We start from the raw sequence: 25,732 nt of genomic DNA, 5'->3' as shown, positions 1-25,732 counted from the left end.
TGATAACAGTAATAATTATGTTAGATGTATCAATCTAACAACAAAGTGCCTTTCTTGTTTTGACACTTAACATAGAATTTAATTATATTCCTCCTGTGTACATATACCGACACACACACACACCACACACACACACACACACACACACACCACACACCACACACACACACACACACACACACACACACACAATCACACAATCACACACAATCACAATTCTGGCTAAACGAAACCCAAAGTTTAACACACACACACACACACACACACACACACACACACACACCCACACACACACACACACAGCCACACACAGCCACACACAGCCACACACAGCCACACACAGCCACACACAGCCAGCCACACACAGCCACACACAGCCAGCCACACAGCCACACAGCCACACACACACAGCCAAAAGAAGTGTTAAAGTAGTAGAAGGCATCATGATAGAAAGCAGGGGAGGTTGATTCTTAAATGCAAAATGTCTTAAGAGAGTTGTTTTACCAGTTCAAATGTCAAAAATCAGACGAATTTCATCTGCAATTTGTGTCTTAATAAATTCCTGTTTAACTGCCAATGTTTTGTGTCATTTATTATTTAATACACAAAATATAATGTGAAGGCACACATGTAGTGAAAAAGATTGGAAAATAACAATGTTAAAATATAAAAATGATGAATGAAAATTAAATTTATTTTATTTATAGTAGTAAAATCATAATTTACTTTTAAAGTATTTAAAATGTTTGTCCCCAGCACCAATTAGTTTATCACACTTTTGTTTTAAATTTCAATCCCACTTTTAATGTTAAATGCTTTAAAACAATAAATATGAATAGGATTATCATTAATTATGTGTACCAATAATACCACAGAAACTGAATATACTGTAGACATATCATTTCGGTGGGGCTCAGGAAATCCTGAGGATGCCATCTATCCCCAAACAGATGAAACCAGGGTAAATTCTGCAAAGTAACAGGCGCTTCTTTAACTTTCCCCAGGTTAGGTCCCCTCTCGTCGGGCTGTAGAGGAGAGGGGACGTGATGATGCCCCGTGGCTCAGATCGGGGGTGTAAGGGGGCGGCTGGTGGGAAGTGCTCCTCCCTCACAGGGGTAGCGAGGTTTTTCAAGGATGGAAGTAACCATTGGTACAGGCTGTTTGTCCCACTCTCCCTGTAGAAACAGATGTATTATGTTGGCGACAAGCAAACGAACACTGGTAGTATCTATTTAGACCACAGGTTTTATAAGGTAACTGCACGCTTACTGTACAATATATCCAGCCGGTCATCAAAAATACATTTAAGGCTGTTTCTTTGTGGTCTTGAGTGTATTTTTATGGCACATAGCTTTAGCACTGTGAAAAGGCTGCTTCCCAATCTTTTCGCAACATCCAGTTCCCCAACATAAGCAGTGTCTTTTTTTTGTGAAATTATTAATTTCAGTACTTTGTCACTTACAGTAATTTGTCAATTTCTTCCTGTTTGTGAGGTCAAAGCTGATCATATTGGGCCCGTCGTTCAAAGGTAACCTAATCGGATTTTGGTTATCGGATTGGATCAGATCTTGAAAATGGGTTGTTCAAAAGGGAAAGAAGAAATCTGAAATCAGATTAGATCATGGAATCCAATCCTAGTTTTAATGTGGATCAAACCTTCAGTTTGTGTTGTTCAAAACTTGTCAGTAGGATTTGGATAACTTTGATCCCAAAAAAACGGGGTAGGATTTCAAGGTGGATTCCAGGAAGAAAATGTAGTAAAACTTCAAAATTGGTCAAATAATACATTTGTATCATTTAGTGTATATACTTTTTGCACTTGACTCATGTAACCGGTGTAACAGTGATTAAGTAGATATAGGCAACCAATTAAGCTATTCAGCATAGTAAAGTAAAAATCAAATAAAAATGATTTTGTCCCCATGAAACAATCCACCAAACAGATTTCAATAACATACCAAAATAATATATTCTATTTTTCTGTCATTCATCACCGTATATTAATTTCAAAGATACAATCATCAGAATTGATCCAGTCAAAAATAATTTCTTTACTCTCCTCCTTAGATGAAGAAGAACCCTGAACATTCTTTATTTTGTTTACTATTGGACTTTTAGCCCTTTTTTTTTTTTTTAGACATTTTCTAAATATACACAATGCATTTGTTAATATATATTTGTTATTTATTTGTTGTGGCTCAGATGAGGGGTCATAAAGGAAATTATGAATGGAAGTGGATGTTTGTTATTTTTGTGTTTTGTCTCAAAATAAGAACCACTTACAGTGACCCCGTGTTGGCTCTTCTAGCTGTTCTTTACATAGCTGGTAGCCCACATTGTGATGTGTTGTCCTATTTAAAGCACTGGTAATCCGTATTTGGTCATCTTGAAAACTGTGTATCTGGACCAAGGTGATCCAGTCCAATGTTGCTTTGAAAAACCGCCATAAAAGTAAGACGGATAACCTGATCCTGAATAGCAAAAATGGGATTTCCAACCCCTCCTCATTCAGTGAAGGTGAAAACACGTGTACATCATTAGGTCCTCTAAGCAGTCGGTGATTGATTTGACAATATGTCAACTGATGGCAGGAAGGGTAAAATTGTTTAAGCTTGAGTGTTTCTTGCTCATTTCAAATGTTAGCGATTATGTTCTGTGTTCTCTTGCATATTATTTGAACGCTCGCCCTGTTTGCCTGAGCAGATAGTGGATTGCAGTTTGGAGAGGTTGAGAGGGAGGGCTGTGGCGTTCAATTGTCTTTGTTGCATCCACAAGTTTTTCTTCCTCACCACTTTTGTTAATAAAACTTGATTTGTTTTTGCAAGAGCTGCTGCCTATATTTGGTGCACCCCTCATCCTTTCTTGCTAAGTTTTCTTTTGCCCTTTATATGGATTATCAACACTACAAAGACTAACACTGTAAGAGCCTGACTAACGTTTGGCTGCTGAGTTACTTTGAGATTATTTCACAAACATCTTGAAAGCAGTTGTAGCCAAAGTCTTTCAACTGCCTTCCCGTGGTGGCACCATTAAAGGAACACATAATGGAACGATGCCAGTTTTGTAGTTGAAGTTAATGAAATGAATGAAAATTAATTTGGTTGACAGCATCTGTGTACGAGATCTAGCAGGGTGTTCCCAAACCTAGATTAGCTTACTTTATGTTACCTATACTCTAAGATTTGCTCTTGATTTTTTTACACAAACACTACTGGAATTTGTTTCCTGGTTTGCACTTGCACAACTGATGTTACACATGAAGGAGGAAGCTTTTTTCTGATAAAAAAACTTACATTTTTGAACTGTAACTGATTTATTTGCGCTGATCCTCTGTGTGTATGTGCGTGTTAAATTCAACGTTAACGAGCTGTCCATCCAGCTGATCTGTTTGTTCTGTCCAACTGATGTCTGCCTTTGAACTGGTGTATTTGGTTGCTTGGGAGTCGAGTGTGTGTGTGTGTGTGTGTGTGTGTGTGTGTGTGTGTGTGTGTGTGTGTGTGTGTGTGTGTGTGTGAGACAGAGATTGGTGGCTTACAGGAAAGAGGTGTGCAGTCGACTGGTTGCAGTGCATGGAGATGGGGGCTGTATTATAAAGGGAGTCCAGCACTTCTCTGCTGAATGTGTCCCACTGTAGTTGAGAATACTGCTCCGTCACACCCACCTCACCACACACACACTGGTCATTTCCGTGGAACCTTAAAGAAGAGCAGGATGGTGGGACAGAGAGAGAGGTTGAAGGAAAGTCGATGAAAGGGAGGCAGATTGAGAAAGGAGAAAGAGATTGAAAAAAACGGTAGAATTGGCTTTGGGAGAACACAGTTTCACTGAACTGGATCCTGGGAGGGAAGGACAAAGGGGGAAAGGGGGAATGCTGAAAGCAAAAATGGCTTAGTCACACCAGGAAGATGGATAGGAAAATGCAAAATGAAAAAGAATAAAGGACACAAGGAAAATAAACGATTTGAGAGGGAGAGATGGATTGTGCGTGTGCTACCTGTTAATGAAGTTAAAGTATTTCTGCAGGTATCCTGGGTCAACGTGGCTCTTGCACAGCTCCAGCTTAGTTTGAGGGTAGTAGTGAATGTAGTTAACACACATTTCTTCCATAATGCCAAAACCTCCCTGAGGACAGAGAGAGATTTGGATGGAGATGGAATAATTTGTAGATATAGTACAAAGAACAAATGTAGGTATTAAAGAGTGAGAGATGGAAGGATTATGAGAATGAAGGAGGAAGATGGAGGGGGGAGAGAGATTAGAGCAGGCATTACTCAAGATATTTATTCCATTGCTGTTAACAGTGTTCAAGGTAAACTTTAGCAATATAATAATACTGTGCTGCTCACCACTGTAGGCATGCTCCTATCTTCTGTGTTATAAGTACATTTTGTTATAAGGGCGTCACCCTGCAGGATCAAGAACAAACACACCAGCAGTTCACCATATTTTATGTTAAACAAAGAGGATTGAAGATTATTTAAGGTTACTGACAGAACATGAGTTATTTAAGAGAGCCAGTGGCCAGTTATTTTGCTTTGTGGAGCTAAGCTGTTACGGTTTTGTCTCATCTGTCTCCTGAGAACTTTTTATTACAGAACCAATTTTACAGCCTGTCCCCATTTCCACTCCATTCTAATAACTATGAGGAACTTTAAATGTTTCTAAAACTTTACTTGTTCATCTGATGATCACAAATGACTAGTAACGACAAACAAGACGGTGAAAACCCCCCCCCCCCCCCCCCCCCCCGCTGTTTTCTTATAGTTTTTATTCATGCCTTTTCCTGGGTTTAGATTTTTCCCACAAAGTGACAACACGGTTTACGGCAAGTAGTCTACAGTCACACATTCGGATGGGTCCCAGATTTTGGCGTAACACCGGAAAAGCCTGTGTTATGGAATCCAGGTAAAAGGTAGATTTCTTTATATAGGCCTTATAGTATTTTAATTATATTGTAGAAGTTATCTGCTGTAGTTATAGCTGATACTGGGGCAAGACGATCACAACAAAAAAGGAAATTTAACAAAGAACATAAAAGCTAAAAGGGAGAGTGACAGACTAAAGGGCAAAAACCCAAGTCAACATGCAACAGATGGTGACATTTACAGGATTGTAAAGGATTCAAAATCGACCCTGAATTGACCCTCTTCCTCCTAGACAGGTAGGCCTATACATAATGTTTACTTCATTCATAAAATAGCTTTACCATGCGAGACGTGGTTGTATGTCAGTAGCCTACATGAAATGACGTCCCCCTTCCATTTAGAGCCAAATTTTGATTTCTTTTCAGTCCGTGTTTGTGTTAGCCTACTATTATCTTTTTGTCTCCCTGTACTGCTATAAAGCATGGTTGAGTTTTATGAAAGGCGCTATATAAATGACTTGCATCACTTAGTAGAAGTTTGCAGAATAGTAAAATTCCATTTCTTGTCTGATTTGTAAAATATGCACAGTGGATAACTAAAATATATAATATAGTCACTATCTTTTTCAAATGCAGGTGTAGTGATAAAATGTATACTCACGGGTAAAACATTTGCCATTTTCCTTAGAACTCGGATTGTCTATAAGAAAGAACACGCAAACAAATACAGCATATTAAAGGGAAAGTCCACCTGGCATTCATTTTTGGATTTCTGTTTTTAAAAACCTTAAACCTAATAATATGACATGTAATCTGTAATGTGATTATGAATGATGAGTAATGGTTTCACTGACAATGATCTTTGTGCGTTAGGGGACAGAAGTTCTTTTAAAGATTTCAATAATCATAATATAATTCTTTGTTACCTATCTATCATCTTAATTTGGGGCATAATTGGACACTTTGTAGTATACAGTAGATCTATTTTCAAACCGCAAGATCAAACACTGGTTGCTTATGATGATTTCCTTGATGGCAGCTTTTGTAATTATTAGCTGTGTTGTGTGGGAAAATTTGTAGCTTGACTGAGAATGGTTTAATAAACTCTTCATATGGCTATAATTAGGCTGCCGGCTTTGAAGACAACACCGCCACACAGGTACAGTCAGATTAGTTTGACATCAACAGCAGATGGAGATTTTATCAGGCAGTCTAGCAGATGTTTGTTTGTGTGTGTGTGTGTGTGTGTGTGGTGTGTGTGTGTGTGTGTGTGTGTGTGTGTGTGTGTGTGTGTGTGTGTGTGGTGTGTGTGTGTGTGTGTGTGTGTGGTGTGTGTGTGTGTTGTACATACCCCTACCCCGGGATATTGTCAATGAAGATAAACACAACAGATATTGTCTGCTGTCTCTCATCAAAGTTAATGTTGTTGTTTGTCAGTTTTGATGTGTAGTTGTTGGTCAAGAAGTTATTTATTCTGCTGTCTTGTGGATAGCAATTATTCTGTAATGGCCAGCAGGATGCCATTGTGTTGACTGTTATCAACTGAAGTGTTAATGATGTTCCGGGGGGGGGGGGGGGGGGGGGAATTGATGGCCTCCGTGCAGCAAGAGTGTGTAGAGTGAATCTTTCCTGAATTTATTCATGACTTCTCTGTGACTGCATTTTATAGATCAAAGTTGTTGAATGTTTTCCTTCATTACAATGAACATGGACAATGTCACAACTGCTTACAGTTCTTGTTTGTTGAGATATACACTAGCGCGCCACTGTATTCATCCACCGCTGAAAATAAAAGAACGGCACCCTGTGAGCGTTCCCTGTTTGTGAACGAACAGCTGCTGTGTCCGTCTGATGTTTGTTGTGCGTAAAACATACTAAAATAACGTGCGCACCGGGCAAGTCGATGAGACTATGGGAAATTCCCTCGCCCAACAAAAGGGTTGTTAAAACTTTCGGTGTAGATGATGGATTTGGCTGTACTCATCGTGGTTGAGTCAATGTCCATGGCCAGATAAATTATTATCTGTGAGGGGACAGCAAGCTCTTTGTTTATGGCAAATCCCAGTGTCTGTAGGTGCTGCATGGCCTCCATTGTGTGGAGCGCAGCCCTCACCGGGGAAGGAGCCATAATGATTAAATCACAAGGGCGCAAAAGGAATCTTCACGACTGAGCATGCACGAAGGGGTTACCCAATAGCGACAGCTCTTAGAGGGCAAACCCTGTACGAAATAGAACTCACTTTCATCCAATCAAATACAAGATGCACAGAAGTTGAACTTTGTTCCTCTGGCAAACTGAGCCCTTCTGTTGCTCACCTGGTAGTGTGTACTGAAGTGCTGGTCTTCCTGTACCACCTCCAGCTCTTTGCCTCCCCTCACCAAAACTGTCCTCACCCCACGCCCCGCCAGGTGGGTGTGCAGCTGAGACGCAAATATATGAATTCCTCCTGGAGGCAAAGCCTAGATAGACATGTCAGAAAAATACTTTTTTGGGGTCAAGCTCCAACTGAGATTTTTGTGCTTTAGGGACCAAAACTTCATTATATGCATGGCAGCTGGGATATTGTCCCAGCATTCTTTCTTTATATTTTATACATACAGTTTGGGTGCACTTGGAGGTGCAATATCCACTGAGGTAGAAGGTGTGTTGCTTGGGCGGGATAGCCATGATAGGGGTGTAAACGAGGCCCAGCTCCATGATCCCTGCATCGTACCGCCTCAAACTTGGGGTGTAATGCAACCGTATCCCTGATGAGTCAGGACGGCCTGGGTGAAGAATATTATGGAATATTACAATGTAACATGCAATCAGTTTACTAGTTTTAAAATTTTAAAATACCAACCAGAATTATTTTGCTTTACTAGCCCTCTTTCTAAGGAATATATTGCAAATAATTCAGCACAAGATCACACCAGTGTTGCTTTCATTCGGGCTTGATTATTGGTGTGAAGTTGATGCAAAGCCTTCACTCTGTCTCTGTTAAACTGCAGGAAAGGTTTGAAGAAAGAGATAAAAATCAAGCACACAATTGTAAAAGAAAACAACTCTTAAAGGTGCTGTAGGTAGGATTGTGGAGATCCACCCCATTAACACAGAACGTTTAGGGAACGTTAGTTTATGGTTCTCTAAAGGTTAGTTCGAACCAAACCAAGAACTAACGTTTAGAAAACGTTCCCTTCGGGTTATAACTTTCCCTAAATGTTAAGAGAACCAACCAACTGTAACGTTCTCTCTCTCCACACAACTTTCCCATTTGGCTGTTTTTGGTTGTTCTCAGTTTTTGAAGCATAAAGGTTTGCAGTCACTTAATTTAGATTCACTCAAAAATCTATTCATTTTAAGGCTGATATCAATTTAGCTTAAAACAATACTTTTATGGTTGATTTCGGTTTTTTAACTGTATTAGTGAATTTACTTAAAACAAGAATCTACCAATAGAACAATTTTTTACAACTAAGAAAATTCACTTCTTTCATTTCTATCAAGTGGCTCCGAACCGTTACACCCCCACGCCAGGAGTGGGAAGGCCTCCGCTCTAAGGTGACCAATTCAAGTCCTGTCTTCCAGGACCGGTCCACGCTACGCAGCTTCACGATTTCACGAAAAAGTAAGTGAAATACTTTACAGTTTAATGATGTTGTGGTTGTAATGAAAGGGCTTGTGGTTTAACCTTAAGCCTTTCCCTTTGTAGGGCTTTGTTATATTCCGGTTTTGATCAGGTAAACCAAAAAGAAAAGTTTAAAAAAGCAGTTATTTTCCCCTCGTCGCCATCTTGCTATTCAAGCAGTAAGTTGCTCTACATCCAAAACGCTGAAGTACGAAGACATAGCGGACCAGACGCAAGCTTTTATTTTGAAAACTCAAAGCTCACGGATGGCACCAACCGGGAATTTCATGAGATGGGAGCATAGACTGTATATTATTAATAAATTATATATTATATTAATAATAATATTAATTGAATATACAGTCTATGGACGGGAGATCTCCAGGCTGCAGCCATACCCGACTCTAATAAAAAGGCAGAACATTCTCTGCCCGTGGTTGACAATCAGCTGTTCCACTTAGCGCTCCCTCTAGAGGCCTGCAGCACTTGCAGCGCTTTTTTTGTTTGCATCAGCCTTTTGTTTTTGCATTGCTTCTTTTGCGGGGTTTGTGTGCTTTTCTCTTTGCATCGTTTCAGATCAGGATAAGGGGGGGGGGGTGCGCGTGCGTGTGTAAAAAGTGCATGTGTCACAGCATATGCGCGAGTACTGTATGTACCAGATATAAGGAGAGGGTTGTGGTAATGGACCTCCAGACGAAGGAACCTCGAGGAACCTGGTCCACCTATAGGCAGCCCTGCATCAGGAGGATAGTAAAAACCCTGCAAAACATATACACACACACACACACACACACACACACACACACACACACACACACACACACACACACACACACACACACACACAAAGACAATGAGTCATTATTCCTTCAATTTATGCAGCTGCTTTTAAGTCATAGCAACGACTCTTCTACACAGAGTCCAGATTATTTAGAGCTGTTGATTCAAACGAGGAAGTTTAGCCTTTGCATCAAGTGTGTTCCTTTGTTGAGAACCTTCAAATGTCTTAAGTCTTTTGAGGGATCTGTGAGCTGGTTAAAACAATGTTTTTTGATCATTCATACACAAAGAGTAGAAAGTTGTATTATCACATGGATGCACCCTCTGAGAGGCTGGTTGAACATGGGAAGAATATTTTTTTCGTCTTCCTTCAACTCCTTGGATTCAGAACTATTCTGCTTATTGTGGCAAAAATGTATTTCAACGCTAAAATCACCGCTGAGCCCATGGGCGTCAAACCTCCATGCTTATATTAAGGAAACTTTATTTAATCTTACTTCATCATGTATCTTAACCTATTTTAGACCACCTTCAGCCACTTCTGCTGATACACACAGTTTGGAATGGAAGCGAGAACTGTTTGATTTGATCTTGTAACATCCTTAGACTTGCTTTCTGACTATGTCCTACATTATTTTTTCTCTCCTCTTTCAAACTTCTCCCGCTCTGTTTTTCTCTTTCTCTCTTATTTTGTGTTTTTGCAAGGACACATTTCCCTTCTAATGCAGTGCCAGTTGCCAGCAGAACAAGCAGTAAGTCAATGTTGACATATCACCTTATAACAATGTTAGCAAACAGTTGCCTACAGCAGTTGCGGACTAACATTAGCATTCATTTGGAGTCGTGTTTCTGGCCACCTGAGGACTGCTCTTCCACTTTTTACTCTCCTTTTAGCTTTGATTTGGTATCCGCCAACACCTACAGGGAATTCTCTGTCTCTTTAGTTTCTAAATGCTCCACTATGATCACAATCAAGCTAGTTGCTTAACTTGTCTGTCTGCTGTTTGGTGCTGCAGGTAGCGTACAGTGGGTCAATCATTTAGCTAGAAACAACACTCATGAGAGTGAAGGTTAAAATAAGCTAAAAGAGGCCTAAACACTTTGTAGAGTTGACTACAAAGTAAGAAGTTCTGAGTCAGGTGATAGTTTTTGGTGGATTTTGGGACTATCAACCAATTTTATGTTACAGTTTGTAATTGGTTGAATGAGAATATCAGCCATGCTAAAACCTTTTCAGTGTTAGGGTCTTTCTAAGCGACATATTTAAATACAGTATATGGCTTTCATTTGTGTTTGAGTTGACTGCCTCCAAGCTCTTAATGGATCTGTGTGTGTATGTCGAATCATCTTTACAAGGTTTTCTGCTTGCAGTTCTATGTTTCAATATTACTTGTGTGGGAGTTTTTGTTTATCTGTTATAAAAGGTATAAGGACAGGACCAAAATCAAGCACTCTTTTTCAAATGGACACCTTTTATGTGTATTAAACACTCTCCTGCTTTATCTATCTTCAAGGGGCAGTTTTAAAGTTAGGACTTATATTTATTTGAATTAAAAAAGTTACATGCAGGTTAAGGGGCGAGGATATGTTTGCAGTACTGTTTTCTTTTATTCTTGGGAATGGTGGATGAATATAGTCAGTGGGAAGTGCCTATAAGGACAGAAGTAAGAGCATGTGTGTGGGTGTCTGATTCCCATCATACCTCAGCACCCATAGCCCATGCAGCAAGCACATGGCGACAGAAGTTGAGCTTGCCTGGCTTCATCTTGTCATCACAAGAGCCGCTATACTCTGGAATGTAGCTGACATCCGGGGAACATTCGAACACTTCTATGTGATGCACAATGGCCTCGTTACCTGGAGTTATCACTGACTCATACTGACAGGAACAGAGAGGGAGATGGAAAAAAGAAACAAGACAAAAAGTGAGTCATGTTGTTGTTTTTGTGTTTTTCTGCTTCATGTTTTGGTAACACCTTTACCTTAGAAAAGTGTCAGAAAAACAATCTCTGAAGTTCGATCATGTCTAAAATAAATTTTCAAACATTATATATACAAACATAAATTCTATGCAACAATAGCTTTCATATGTCATAATACTCTGTTTTTATACCCCACCTGTTCATATTTCTGTGAGAAAGGAATAAGAATGTGAGGTGATGTGTGTTTCTTTTGTTCTTTCTAACCATGACTATGCCTCTCTTGTTTTGTTAGGCCAAGCTGGTAAACAAGGAGCGATAATAATGACTGAATGACTGACTGACTGACTGACTGACTGCGCTTAATCTCTCCACCCAAAACACCCACTCTACTGTGTGTAAAACTCTATGGTATGTTAAGTGTTTCTATTTTCGGAGGCATTTTTACCATAACAATGTGGTTCTTGGGCAGATTTTCAGGCAGCTTCTGTATGAAGCACCAGTAGGTTGTCTCTTGATTTGGGATGATGACATTTGGAGCCACGACATCCAGCGTCTGCACATCTGGAGGCAGGGTGGGTGACGGCGTGTCGGGGCGCAGCATCAGCACTCTCTGTACTCCCATGTGGATCCGGGACAAATTCAGCTGCTCCAGCGAGGCAAGTGGTTTATCCAAAAATCCATAGATGATGTGCACAGTTCCTTCCTTACCAATCACAAAATTAATTTAAAAAATAAAGTTTGGTGGTTACAAAGCAGAACACAGACAGAAGGGATGTGTTTTTCAAATGAACATTCCCTGAGGATTATTATTTGGCTGAAAAGCCCTATGAAGGCAACTTTTCATTTTGTTGTCATGGTGATGATGTTTCATTTTGTGTCTTCAATTTTAGAGGTCTGATGCAGCACCATGGAAACCATAATATTATAATAAATGTTACAGTGGAAATTGTGCCAAATCAGTCCAACTGTCTGAGGATTTTATGTCCACACTTGAAACCATGAGCTCTCCATGATAATCATTCTCATTGCTTTTTTTATATGCACTAAAGACAGCAATGAAAATATCCCAAACTGCAGACACAGACACCCTCCCACACACACATTCATAAACTAACAGGTACAGTGCAAATACACCGTCAGGTTACACACTTAAACACCATCTTTCCTGCCTTCCTAACATGCTATCTTCTCACCACCTGTTCATTATTGACAGACATTGGTTTGGCTTGAGGCTATTTGCAACATATAAAGTGTGCTCCCCCTTTACATTTGCTCAGGTAGAATGGAGTGGTGACATAAATGTACAAAAGAAGATCCTGCATTAGTCAAACATTTGTATAGTACTTTTCATATAGACTAGAGCAGTTTGGTGCTTAATTGGGTACACATAAAAAGACAGAAAGATAAACAGTAGAACAATGAGAGACTTCTGACAGCAGAACACTGCAGTAGTGTTATAAGGAAGCCATTCATGTTGAAAAAACGAGTGTGTTGGCAGTTTACTCAGCTCATAAAGAATGTGACACAAGAAAAGCAGAGCAAGTCCCAGCCATGTCAACAATGTCAACACCGTTCAAGATCATGGATATAAATGAGAAACAGAGTCCAAACGTAATTTCTCTAATAAGTGCACACTAGACGCACAGCTTCCTGGACATTTACTCATTGACTGTGGAAATTAAGTTACACACACCTCTATGAGGTAGTCCCTGGGATCACAGGTACTGAACGGTCTCTTGAAGAGTAGGTAGAATCCGTCAGGATTGTGTTTGGCTTCTATCAACTCATAGTCTTGTTGGCTGTCCAAAGAAACATGACCCTCGCTGTCGCTCCACGCGTCCTTAAGAACAAGACACAAAAAAATCCAATAAACACTTAAGAGAAACAAAATATTTAAGAGCACATCGATATTAGCAAATTACATATAGCCATGATTAGATATGGGTAATAAAAGCTAATGTTAGTTTAGCTAACAGCTAATTCGGCTAACCACTAGCTAGCTGAGACAGCATGTAAAAGACCCTCAAAAAGATGTATATTGTTGGAGCTAAATCCTGCTCCATTCTCAGGGTTCATTCAATTAGTAGTCAAAATCTCAGATGTTGATGTGTGAATCCATTTATTACATAGGATATCCTAGAGACAAATACAGAGTCAACCTAACACAGCTCTCCCCCAAATTTGTCTGCCTCTCTGGATCTTGGACCCTAGTCTTATTTACAAAGGGTGGGGTCTCTTGGCCACAGTGGTGTGTGTGTGTGCTTATTCGTTATCTTTCAGTTGGAATGTGACTGAAAGTTTATGACCCCCAGTTCAGGAAAAGATCAGTGGGCTGTAAAAGTGGGACTGAAACCAGACTCAGGAAGCATCCCTAATAATCAATTCTGCTTCTAACACATTTAGGAGAGCTGGATTATAACGGAATATACCAGAACATCTTATGTTATTGAACAAAACAACTTAATGCAACAAACTATATACTTATAACAACAAACTTAATGCATGACCAATATGTCTTCATTTATGCTGAAATAATGCTTTTAGCTTAAATGTAAAATGCAAATCACACACTGTTTTAAGCACATATAACATTTTAAATTCCAACAATATATATATTTGTATATAGTGACTGGTAGCACTGCTCGATATCCTGGACTCATGTTTGAATGTCATCCACTTTTTCAGGAACGCCGTGAAGACGGAGGTTATGGCGTCGGCTGTAACGGTTGACCTCGTTGACTTTCAGTTCCATGTCAGTAACCTTTTTCTGAAGCTGCTTGCAGGTTTCTTTAAGAGCCATGTTTTGTCTTTTCAAGTCTATTCTTTATGGCAGTTGTAGTGGACAGTCTTATCAGTTTGGCCTGCTCTTTCATTTAACTTCTGAATGACAACTGTAATAACTGTGTTCTGCAGCTCAGAGAGAGACGGTTTGTTGTCGGTTTGGCCGGGATGCGTTTTCTCTCTGAGTGACGTAACCTCTTGTCTTCTTAGGTTGGTGTTTCACAGGTGTAGTAGGAGAGGAATTGCAATCTTCACCATGTCCTGCTTGACAAGCGTACAGGTGAATTTCGCTTATGTTCCGTTTTTCTTTATTAATTATAACCTCCAGTTGGCAATGCTGCTTCAGTCTATTATTCACTTTAAGATACACACTTTCACTGCCTATCTGGATGCAACTGCTGCTAAATTCTAGCCTACAAAATTCGAGGTAAGATTTAGCTTCGCTAGGTTTTCACCGTTTCTTTGTCCCATAGTTATATTACATGTAAGAGGAGTCACATTGTAAAATAAATGTATCTGAAGTTACCATGTAAATTGTCTGTAACATTAGCTTGTCACTTAGCTAGCTATGGTAAAACATGCTAAAGTTAATTTTATGCAAATCAAAGTTTACATTTTCCTAATTTAAACGTATTGTCAGCAAAATGATAAATGGGGATTGCTAATGCTTATCATTATCAAATGCTAAATATTAGCACATGTATAACCAATTTTCTTATAACGTTTGGTTAACTGTAATAACCATAATGCACCGATAATGTTGTGCTACTGTTTGCCCCATCAGGGTATACAGTGGTGTGAAAAAGTGTTTGCCCCCTTCCTCATTTCCTGTTCCTTTGTATGTTTGTCACACTTAAGTGTTTCGGAACATCAAACCAATTTAAACAATAGTCAAGGACAACACAAGTAAACACAAAATGCAATTTGTAAATGAAGGTGTTTATTATTAAAGGTGAAAAAAATCCAAACCATCATGGCCCTGTGTGAAAAAGTGATTGCCCCCTAAACCTAATAACTGGTTGGGCCACCCTTAGCAGCAACAACTGCAACCAAGCGTTTGCGATAACGTGCAATGAGGCTTTTACAGCATCCTGGAGGAATTTTGGCCCACTCATCTTGAGTACACGAACAGATGGTCGGACATTCTCCTTCAGGATCTCTTGGTAGACAGCAGAATTCATAGTTCCTTTTATCACGGCAAGTCTTCCAGGTCCTGAAGCAGCAAAACAGCCCCAGACCATCACACTACCACCACCATATTTTACTGTCGGTATAATGTTCTTTTTATGAAATGCAGTGTTCCTTCTACGCCAGATATACTTGGACACACACCTTCCAAAGAGTTCCACTTTTGTCTCATCGGTCCACAGAATGTTGTCCCAAAGTCTGGGGATCATCAAGATGTGTTGTAGAAAAATTGAGACGAGCTTTGATGTTCTTTTTGCTCAGCAGTGGTTTTCTCCTTGGAACTCTGCCATGCAGGCCATTTTTGCCCAGTCTTTTCCTGATGGTGGAGGCATGAACGCTGACCTTAACTGAGGCAAGTGAGGCCTGCAGTTCTTTGGACGTTGTTGTGGGGTCTTTTGTGACCTCTTGGATGAGTCGTCGCTGCGCTCTTAGGGTAATTTGGGCGGCCGGCCACTCCTGGGAAGGTTCACCACTGTTCCATGTCTTCGCCATTTGTGGATAATGGCTTCACTGTGGTTCGCTGGATTCCCAAAGCTTTGGAAATGGCTTTATAACCCTTTCCAGACTGATAGATCTCAATTACTTTTTCTCAATTGTTCCTGAATTTCTTTGGGTCTCGGCATGATGTGTAGCTTTTAAGGATCTTCTGGTGGACCTTACTGTGTCAAGCAGCTCCTATTTAAGTGATGCCTTGATTGTGAACAGGTGTGGCAATAATCAGGCCTGGGTGTGGCTAGAGAAATTGAACTCAGGTGTGGACAACCACAGTTATAGTATGTTTTAACAAGGGGGGCAATCACTTTTTCACACAGGGCCATGATGGTTTGGATTTTTTTTCACCTTTAATTATAAACACCTCCATTTACAAATTACATTTTGTGTTTACTTGTGTTGTCCTTGACTATTGTTTAAATTGGTTTGATGTTCCGAAACACTTAAGTGTGACAAACATGCAAAGGAACAGGAAATGAGGAACAGGAACACTTTTTCACACCACTGTAGTTGGCGCATTTAGCCTTGACATGCTGTTAAGAGCTAATGTTAGCAAAAATAAGCTAATTTAACTATGTTACAGTTACACAAAAGAACAATAGACTGTTGTTGATTCCTGTGTATTCTGCTAGATAATTAATGAAGTACAGTCACATGCTAATGTGCGTAGATATTTAACAATGACGGGCTCAAATAGAAATTGATGATTCTTTCTCTTTCTTTCAGAAATAGGAGTGCAGAGAGCCACGATGGCATGTTCACCCACCCAATGCCCCAGAAGTAAGAAATAGCAATTTTTTTAAAGTACTTTTCTTTTGCTATCTATTGTACAACGTTACACTTTTATCAGACTTGTTTTGTACACCTAAGCCGAGGTAATTATGCATTTTCAAATAATTTTGTGTAATTAAGTATGCTGTTCATTTATCCTTTTTTCTCTATAGCTTAAATATACTTCTCTCACTATTACAATGTGTTTTTCCATCCAGCAACAGTCTGGATCATTGGAGACATCTAGATAAGACCATGGGGAACAACCTTGGCACTGAAGATGTCTACATCTATTGGTTTGGCTGGGGTGGTCTGCGGTGGAAGAGCCTTCTCCCTTTCTTTTTCCAGTCCCTACACTTTGGCAGGAATGACCTGGGAGATGTTGAGGCCATCAACCTCGTTGCAGGAATGAAAGAGGACCTGCAGCTACTACTGTAATTAACAATGTGGCACTAGCAATTCAGCTACTTCTGCATGTTAAATAGTGGTAGGCGACCCCCTCCCCAGGCTTACAGAAATGGTTTAACCCTACTGCTCAGCAGCCAATGGGAACTTAGGACACTAACCCATTCAAACTGGAGAAGTGACCAAATGCCTCAAAATTATGTGAAATTAACGTAGGGGGGCCTGGGAGTATGCCCATCCGGTCTCCATGTGTTTTGTGGATCTGGAGAAGGCAGATTACCGGGTCCGTCGGGAGATACTGTTGGAGATGCTGCGGGACTATGGGGTGAGGGTCTCCCATCTCAGGGCTATCCAATCCCTGCACGTCCAAAGCGAGAGCTGTGTCCCGGTTCTCGAGACTAAGTCTGACTCATTTCAGGTGAGGGTTGGCCTCCGGCAGGGCTCGTCTTTGTCACAAGTACTGTTTTTGATATACACAGACAGGATATCAAGGTGTAGTCATGGTGGGGGAGGACACACTCACTGGATCGGTTTGCAGCCGGGTGTGAAGCGGCTGGTATGAGGATGATCACCTTTAAATCCGAGGCCATGGTTCTCAGCAGGAAAATGATGGAGTGCTTACTCCGGGTGTCTGCGAGTGAGGGGACAATGAAGCGGGAGATTTGCCGGAGAATCAACGCAGCGGGGCGGTATTACATTCAATTTACCACAACGTTGTGACAAAACAAAAGCTGAGCCAGAGGGCAAAGCTTTCATGGTCTTCATGGTCTGACTGTACCATGTATCATGCATTCATCAACCAATAACAAGATACAGTCTCAGTTCTTACGTTAATAAAGTACGTACTTAGTGATGGTTATAAAAAACAATAAAAAAATAAAAAGGAATTGAACATGCATCTTTCACTTACATTTGGCACTTTTAGTTTGGCTTTTTATAAGCTAGGTAGGCTACTTCTATGTGGTTCCTGCTGTTCCAAGTTTGTACCATCATGGTTAAATGCACTTATTGGAAGTCGCTTTAGATAAAAGCTTCAGCTAAATGAAATGTAATGTGAAAATGTGCCACCAATAAAGTAGATACAAAAGGTTTGTCCAAGGAAGAAAAATCAGAACTGATACTGGATCATTTCAAACTGCAATTAGTATTCATCTTGCTTAGGTTCTCATTAATATTTCAGCATAAACCGTATGGGCAAAATGCAAATGTAAAAGAAAATTGTTTTTATTGTAACATTTATCAAGAAATTTCAGGACAACAAATATTGGATCTGTTAAATAGGCTTGTATGTGGTACAATAACAAATTAGGCATTTAACACATCTTAATCTCCATGCCTTGAGGACTTTTATGTAATCCCTGTGCATTTATGAACCTGACAAGTGAACATAAAGAAAACAACCAGAAGAAAAAGTGAGAAAGAGGGTAAAAAGATTTGATTTTAGACCTTGTGTAGAAACCTGCTTGATACCTACACCGTTTTAGAGGCTAACCTTTTGTGTCATTCTGAAGTTTTATAGATTTAACTCCCCATCATTTGAAAGACAGATAATACACACATTACCACTTACCCCAAAGTAGCTATTGGCTCCAGAGTCCCACAACACCACCAGGTCAGCGTTGGTAAGCTCCCCTCGGTCAGACATCCCTAAGACCACGCCGTGTTTGAGCTCTGCAACCCTCAGCTCCATGTAAACCTCCTGGTTGGCGTAGCTGATGTTCCAGGCCAGCTGGAGGTTCCCGCGTGGGTCAAGGGGAACACGAAAGGGCATGGGGAGAGGTGGGAGAGGACCGGAGGGGTTGGATTTAAGGCTGGACACATCAATAACTTTGGTGGTCGCCTGATATGAAGCCACCAAGATCACCATTAGAGCAGCCAGGGCAGTGAAGTACATGATGGTGACGTCCTGAAGGCGAAGATTCTTATTGCAGATCCTCATTGCCTAAATGATGGGTCTCAATCAGGGTCAGCGTACTGGCGAATTCTCTTCTGACAGAATTGATGTGGAGTTCAATTCAGAAAGTTTTTCTCTGATGCTATAGTTACAATACTGTAATTCTGTCAGAACTCTAACTCTTCAAACTCAAACAATCACTAGTTTTGTTTGCCTCGTCATCAGCTCTATTCTCCTTTCTGGCCACAGTAGACTTAAACTAAACTTTCCAGTCTTTTCAATTTCTCTTGTTTACAAGTCCTTGTGGGTATTGTCTCTTTCCTTTTGCACAACTGCTCTGTCTCTCTCTGTCTCATCCCCCTCAATGGTTTTTAAGAGACTCCTCCCTTGTGAGTTGTCTGTTTTTATCCACCCTAATAGTATTACATTTGTTGAGTAAAATTAGATTGTGTCCTTTAAGCCCTGGGGTCAACCATGATTCTGCACATCTGCCAGACCCTAATTGATTCAAATTCAACCATGGACATTATCAACGACAATCTGCTTAGACTAACTAAACTCTATTGTCCACTCTGTTTTCTTGTACATTTCTTGACAAAAAGTATTCCACACAATATATCTCTCCCCTCACTTGTTGTGTATTTGATTCAAAGCGGATTTAGGGGGCAGAAAGCACTTGTGGAGGCGTAAACAAGGCATTAATGCATTAGGCCGTTTCCTTAAGCCCCCGCCTCAGGCTACAGAAGACCTAATCAAACTGTCAATTATGGGTTTCAAATGCAAGGGGGACACATTATAAGGTTGGTTTTAAAGGTTAGTAAAGCCCCTGGACAAAAGCGTGCGTGCTTGTGTCTGAGTGTGTGTTTGTATTTGGCGAAAATAAACATGTTACAGTGGACAAATTGGTTTTAATTGATTCAAAGAATAAAATATTGCTCGTTGGCCTGTCCCCATCGTCTACACATATTTGAGAATCAATGGAGCATAGAAAGGATTATAGTCAGGGAGCATGGCACTACACAATATCATATGTTACAGCAAAACAACACAATGGATGGAAGAACTGTATAAAATATGAATTAAGTAAAGTTCAAGAGGCACATTTGTGTTTTTTATAAAGTTATAAAAAGGAAAACATAAAAACATACACAGTATAATATTAAGGGTTAGTGTCGGGTCTATTGATAGAATTCTCCATATACAGTGTATCTGATAATAAAGCAGCTTATTTGTACATTATAACAATTTATTCCCTCTCTTTAAAGGAGTGCTAGCAGTTGATGGAGACTTCAGGTGGAATGAAAACAAGACATGAAGCAAAGACATGTATCAACACAAATAAGTTTCAAGAAGATATTCAAAGGAAGATAGTGATTTAGAAACAGCCAATTGGTTCCTCTCTGAGAGTATTATGTTTGATGTTTACACTTTAAAGACTAACTTTACACTTCTGTAAATGTAGTTTTTGCTAACCTCCAGTGGTTCAACTTCTCATCTTACTGCAGTGATGCACAGGTGTACTCAAAAAACTGTTGGGTGAGGTTACAGGGGGCAGTAAAGGACACATTTGACCACCACACCCAACCACATCCAAGTGACACAGGCTTTCAGCCAGACAGGGCAGTGAAACACTGCTTTTCAGCCTGGTGTTATTACTGTCAAAGTAATATGGGTAGTGATAATATGGGATAGATAGACAGAATACAAGAGATGCAAACCTTATTTGTATATTAGGTTCTTACTTCTCTTTTCATGTCATGTAGGGAGGATTCAATACGTCTCATGTTCTTGTGAATTCCATAGAAAGCTCATCACCAAATGTGCTGTAGGGTTAATGTGTGCTGGATTTAATTTTGTATATGACGTCAAACAAATCCATTTTCCTTAAAAGTAAAAGGTTTGGATCTGAGCAGAAAATGGAGAGAGCAGAACAGAAAGGCACAGACTGGTATTGTGTTGGTTAATGTAATAAAGACCAATAGTCCCTCAGGCAAAAACAGAGGGACGTGTGTCTCTGCCCTTATGTGATGCTTAATAATCTTCTCTATGTCTATGTTTTGATTTCTTCCTTTTGTCATCTACCATTAACCAGTCTGTCTCCCCTCTGTTGCACTGCTCTCTATTACTGTTGATAACCCTCTCACTCTCTTCCTGAGATCTTATTTCTCTTACATGAAACTTGTCCTTCTGCAAGGTTGTTGGGGTGGATTGGGTCATTAGAGGTAACGATAGGTGAAGAGTCAGAAAAGAGAGGGATGAGGAAAGAAAAGTGGTGAAACAGTTGTGTTCAGAGGTTCACAAGAGGGAAATGCTATGGCACAAAGAAAAGTACATTGATTACATGAAAGGGAGTTAAGAGGAAAGACACTTACAGCCATGAATGGATTCCTTATATGTCCTGAAACAGAGACAGAGTGAAAGGACAAAAGACAGGGAGGTACGGAGAGAGAGAAATGATACTTCCAGGGACAGTTGTGTCTGTCATCCTAATGGATTTAATGAACATTTTGTTCCAGACAGAAGGACAGTATGTTTTTCCACCTTGGGCCAAGGACAGGTGTAATATTTCAATTATTGTCATATAGTTGGCTGGTACATATGCATGTAGCTTGGGTGATGAACTGCTGCAAATGTAAGTGGGAGGCTTAATGTAACTGCTGCACCAGCCTCTGGTTTCCAGTGTACTTTTAGGACATAGTGATCTCAATGGTGAGGTCTTTATATTCAGTGTAGATGTGTTTGTGGTCGACTGTTTGGCTTAGAGCTCTTATGAAATTAGTTTTTGGTGTAATGAAAATGTCCAGCTACATCCATCTACTAAAAACCCAGCACCCTTGCATGCAAATAAGTCCCACCAAACGCACACTGACTGACTTCTTCTTGAAAGTCAAAAGGAAGTTAATCCAGCATTTGTCCCCTCTGTCTCTTCTCTTTACAGCCCAAAGCGCCATCTCTGAGGCTGCACACTCCGGGCTGCATTCACTCACTGGGTCTGCAGGCACATCTTATTCAAAGCGCATTTGACTCGTCTCCGCGCAGCCCCGGACGTCGCTCTGCAGGAATCAGCAAATATAACCTACGGAAACCCAGCAGCCACCGTGCATCTCATATACAGCTCTAGCCTATATTCCCTGGAAGCAGCCAGCGGCAAACACTTTGTAGCCAGAGAGCGACTGACCGGCTTGCTTTTCGCCAACATGGGGCACCGAGAGAGAAACCCGCTGGAGGAAGAGAGGAGATAGATCAATTGATAGATAGAGAGGTTATAAAGGGAAGAGGGAGGGAGAAAAAAAAACGCGTCGATTGGCCGCGGAACCCGGAGCAGCACCACAACAATATCTGACCTCGACCTCCTCGGACGGTGGGAAACTGATTGTTGAAATGGAGATGTCGAGATTTTCCATTATCCCGTCTCCTCCACCAACACACATGCTGCCGAGGCTGATGAGGATGTTTGCGTAGGAGTGTGTTATTTTGCGCGCGGCGCTGGTAAAGCAGTCTCTACTGTTCAAACAACTCCAGACAAGCGGTGGATGGAACTGGGTGGATGGGTTAATTTGAACTCAAGTCGAGCTCCAACTCTTTGACAGCTGGCCCTTCAGTGTTTTGCTGATTACTTAGCCAAGATTGGGCGCTTATTTTTCATTATTCATTGACTGAGGTCAAGACAAACTACAACCAGCAGAGGTCGATACCTGAGCCCCAAGGAGCCACCACTACCCTAGATGTGACCCGGTGAATTCTTCTTATCTCTGAAGGTAAGAATATTCACTTTACTGCAAGAAACAAGGTTTTCTCCTGTGCTCTGTTTCATTGATGCTTATGTTAAATTTGTACTTTGGTTTTACGGATACATCTGCTTGTTGAGTCATGTGGGCAATTGATAAGTTGGGTCTTCTGCTTGTTAGATAGATGGATAGATGGATGCATGCTTGGGCAGAGTAGCAAAATGCTACGAGTTTCTCCTTTCAGCACCACACTTGTTTTACAGCAGGATGTGAGGCTTTTCTTATGATTTCACCCAGAACATGTATTACTCATTATAGTCCATCTCTCCAAGTACAATTTAGCCTACACATGAGTGTGTTTCTAGAAGCTGAAGTTAAATCATGATGCAGTAGTGGGATATATAACAGATATAGATATACAAATAGGCAGAGAGATAGATAGGAAAGAGAGGGTAAAGGCAAGGGAGAGGTTCAGTGCTTTGTATGACAGGCTTGCTGGCTGGCCAGGTTTGCCACATGCTGACAGAACAGCATGGCTTGTGAGCCACAGCTACTGTCACCAACTGTTAGCCATGGTCACATCCAACTTGTTTGAAATGCATCTCATGGAACACAATAACATTCTAAAAAAGGAAATCAGGCAAGGGAACATACTGGGTGTTCTGAAAGACTGTAGTAAATGAAGTAATGACTAACCAGCTAAAATGTGAACCCACAAGATTAGTTAGGAATATTAAATTGCAGCCTCTACAGTACTTAGACCTGACATAAATGACTATTTCTGTCTCTAAAAACAGCACAGGGGTAGAACACATGGGTAAAAAAAATGTGCATAAACCACCTGATGATAACTCCTGACCTCAGGAGTACATGTTTCTTATGAGTATTGTGAATAGTTCTGACATAAAGCATAATTCTCAGTTGCAGAGGTTTTCTTTTGGCATTATAGTAATGGGATGGACCTTAAGAGTCTTGGAAAAACACTAGGATTGTAGCGGACACAATCTGTGATGCAGTTTTCCATATATTATTAAGAGTTAAATATTTGTTAATGTCTTAAATGAATCAAATATAATCATATAATTTCTATCACTAATTTCTCTCTGCAGTGATGACTACAAGTCCCATTTCCCCAACCCAAACTCCCCAGTGGGTGAGTGATACGAAGACGTCGACTCTGTGGGACAATGACATTGTACGCACCAAATGGAGGGGTTCCCAGAAGACCCTGAAAGGGGCTGCGCCGGCACCCGACATGCTGTCAGCCTCCTACAGGGATGAACTTTAGTCCGGAGCAGATGTAGCTGTAGAGAACCTGCAGGTCAAAAGGCTACGAGGTCAGAGAAACAAATGTTGAGAAGTGAAAGTTTCCCAGACTTCATTTGAGTCCAATCTGGATGCGCAGTGTCATGTAAACATGACTTTTCAAAGCATGACAGCAAGTGTATGTTTTTTCTGATGGAAACAATATAAAGGACAGGGTTAACTTTTTGTTTGTGAAGACTGTAAAACAACGGGTGTTTTAAAACCTGTGCAGATGTCAATCCTCCCTTTTAGACTTTTATTTTATTCAGACATTTTTAATGTGATGAGTTTATACTGTCTGTGTGACTGATATCAACAGCATTTTTGTTTGATTGTGTACTTTTGATGATTTATCATACGTATATGATCTCTATGTTTGACTACATAATTTGAAATAAACAAGTAATTTTGGCAAATATACTTTACTCTTTTACTCTTTCTTTGGATCACCTGATTTTTAGCATTCGTCCAGGGTAACCAGCCACTTTCCTGTGCTACATCGTGTGTTAAAAGATGACTCCAGATGTCTACCAGATGTCTGTAAAAGCCTTATTAAAACACAGCCTTTAATAATCTTTCCGTGGCATCATTGGGATCCTTAATGTTTTGACACTTTGTCAGCAAAGGGTAGCAATGCAGGTAACTTATGTTGTAATTCTGATGTCCCTCATAGATTTAAATTAAGACGATCAAGTTACTCTAAACTTATGTTACATTCGTCGGTCTTCATAAGGATTTATGATGATCTGATTTCATTATCTGTGATTAGGAGTGTTGCTTTTCCTTTATATGACCTCATTTATTTGACAAGTCTTCCTTGATGTGGTTAATGGATGAGTTACAAGACATGATGTAAAGCAAGCAATCAAAGTGCAACGGCTTTTCTGCCAAAAGCCCCTATCTATCTCTCTCTATCTCTCTCTCTCTCTCTCTCTCTCTCTCTCTCTCTCTCTAGACTCAAAAATGTACAAATGGAAACACAACAAGGGGTGACAACTTTTGCATAGTAATTGTTTAATTCATAAACTTTTCATAATAATAATCAGACTAATTCCTCATTTCAATTTAATGTATAATCAAACATTGTCTCAATATCTGTCTATTCATTTAAAAAAATATTTAATATTCAATATTTTGAATCCATATGTGCCATGATCCAAATGCTATGCTCTATGTTACTGTAACTGTATACTGTGAATTTATTACTACCCAATCAGGGGATTACATTAAGTAAGTCTGCTCTTGCCAAGGAGAATCCTGTGTGTATACATATGCATACCACATGCGCCATAGGATTGCTGTTTGCACATGTTAAGCTGCACACACTTAATACTTCAGAAATCTGGTTATTCAACCCCATTAATCAATTTCAGATGTACATCAGAACCCACAGATAAAACATAGGGATTGGCTTTCTGGTTTTCAAGCAATTATTAAGCCTTCTTACTTGTAGACGTTGTATTTGTTGCCTAGGAACCTAAAATTACTTATTACTTAAAGTTACTTACTTACCTATTCTTTGTGTAAAAATCATGCTGAACTTTGAGGGGCAGCTACTCATGGTGATTGTGGTTCTGCTGCAACTCTTAACAGTATTACAATGTTACTTATAATCAAAATAGTGAACACCTTCAGAGGTGTTATGCCAAGCAGCATTTTTTTTTTTAATCACATTATAAAGGGACAGAAAAATGCCAGTATTTGAGGCAGTACACAATGAAGGCTGATAAAACCATTGAGTTCTATCTCACACAGGCTCTACATGACAAAGCGCATTGCGTCATATGGGAAAACAACTCTTCGCTCTCTATAGACTTGAAGGTGTGAAAGTGTCTTCACGTCAATTTAGTCTGCTAGAAAATAACAGAAAAATGCATAATAGCTGCTGTGTGGTGATTTCCTGCAGTCTCCCCATTCTTCCTACTTATTTTCTTTTCTCCATCCACTATTGTCTTCATAAAAGCTCAGTTTTTTGGTTCAGCAGTTTCTAAAAA

At 40.1% G+C, this 25,732-nt stretch overlaps 2 protein-coding genes across 2 annotated transcripts in view; one reads left to right on the top strand and one right to left on the bottom strand.

The window, feature by feature from the left end:
* Positions 1–448: 448 nt before the first annotated feature.
* dbh (dopamine beta-hydroxylase (dopamine beta-monooxygenase)) lies at positions 449–19,062 on the bottom strand. The gene is made up of 12 exons (XM_032539037.1): positions 18,382–19,062; positions 12,868–13,014; positions 11,620–11,877; positions 10,955–11,131; positions 9,129–9,231; positions 7,464–7,630; positions 7,181–7,324; positions 5,526–5,564; positions 4,347–4,406; positions 3,995–4,122; positions 3,536–3,695; positions 449–1,175 (listed from the first exon to the last, which is right to left on the bottom strand). The coding sequence occupies exons 1-12, from the start codon at positions 18,748–18,750 to the stop codon at positions 1,062–1,064; spliced, it is 1,866 nt and encodes a 621-aa protein (XP_032394928.1). The 5' UTR covers positions 18,751–19,062; the 3' UTR covers positions 449–1,061.
* Positions 19,063–21,670: 2,608 nt separating this feature from the next.
* fam163ba (family with sequence similarity 163 member B, genome duplicate a) overlaps positions 21,671–25,732 on the top strand; it is a 69,342-nt gene continuing 65,280 nt past the window's right edge. Inside the window, exon 1 of the mRNA XM_032539088.1 lies at positions 21,671–22,463. The gene's annotated coding sequence lies outside the window, so the exon portion shown is untranslated. The remainder of the gene's footprint in view (positions 22,464–25,732) is intronic.

The sequence above is a fragment of the Etheostoma spectabile genome, chromosome 16, assembly GCF_008692095.1.
Source record: "Etheostoma spectabile isolate EspeVRDwgs_2016 chromosome 16, UIUC_Espe_1.0, whole genome shotgun sequence".
Taxonomy (NCBI): Eukaryota; Metazoa; Chordata; class Actinopteri; order Perciformes; family Percidae; genus Etheostoma; species Etheostoma spectabile.
Note: the sequence above shows the minus strand (reverse complement) of the source record. Positions and strands in the feature narration are given on the sequence as shown.

Excerpts from the sequence above, each read along its gene's own strand:
- dbh (XM_032539037.1), bottom strand. The coding sequence starts at position 18,750 with ATGAGGATCTGCAATAAGAATCTTCGCCTTCAGGACGTCACCATCATG. Across the intron at positions 13,015-18,381 it reads GAGCCAATAGCTACTTTGGG|GACGCGTGGAGCGACAGCGA; the intron begins GTAAGTGGTAAT and ends CTTGTTCTTAAG. Across the intron at positions 7,325-7,463 it reads CCTCCAAGTGCACCCAAACT|GCTTTGCCTCCAGGAGGAAT; the intron begins GTATGTATAAAA and ends ATGTCTATCTAG.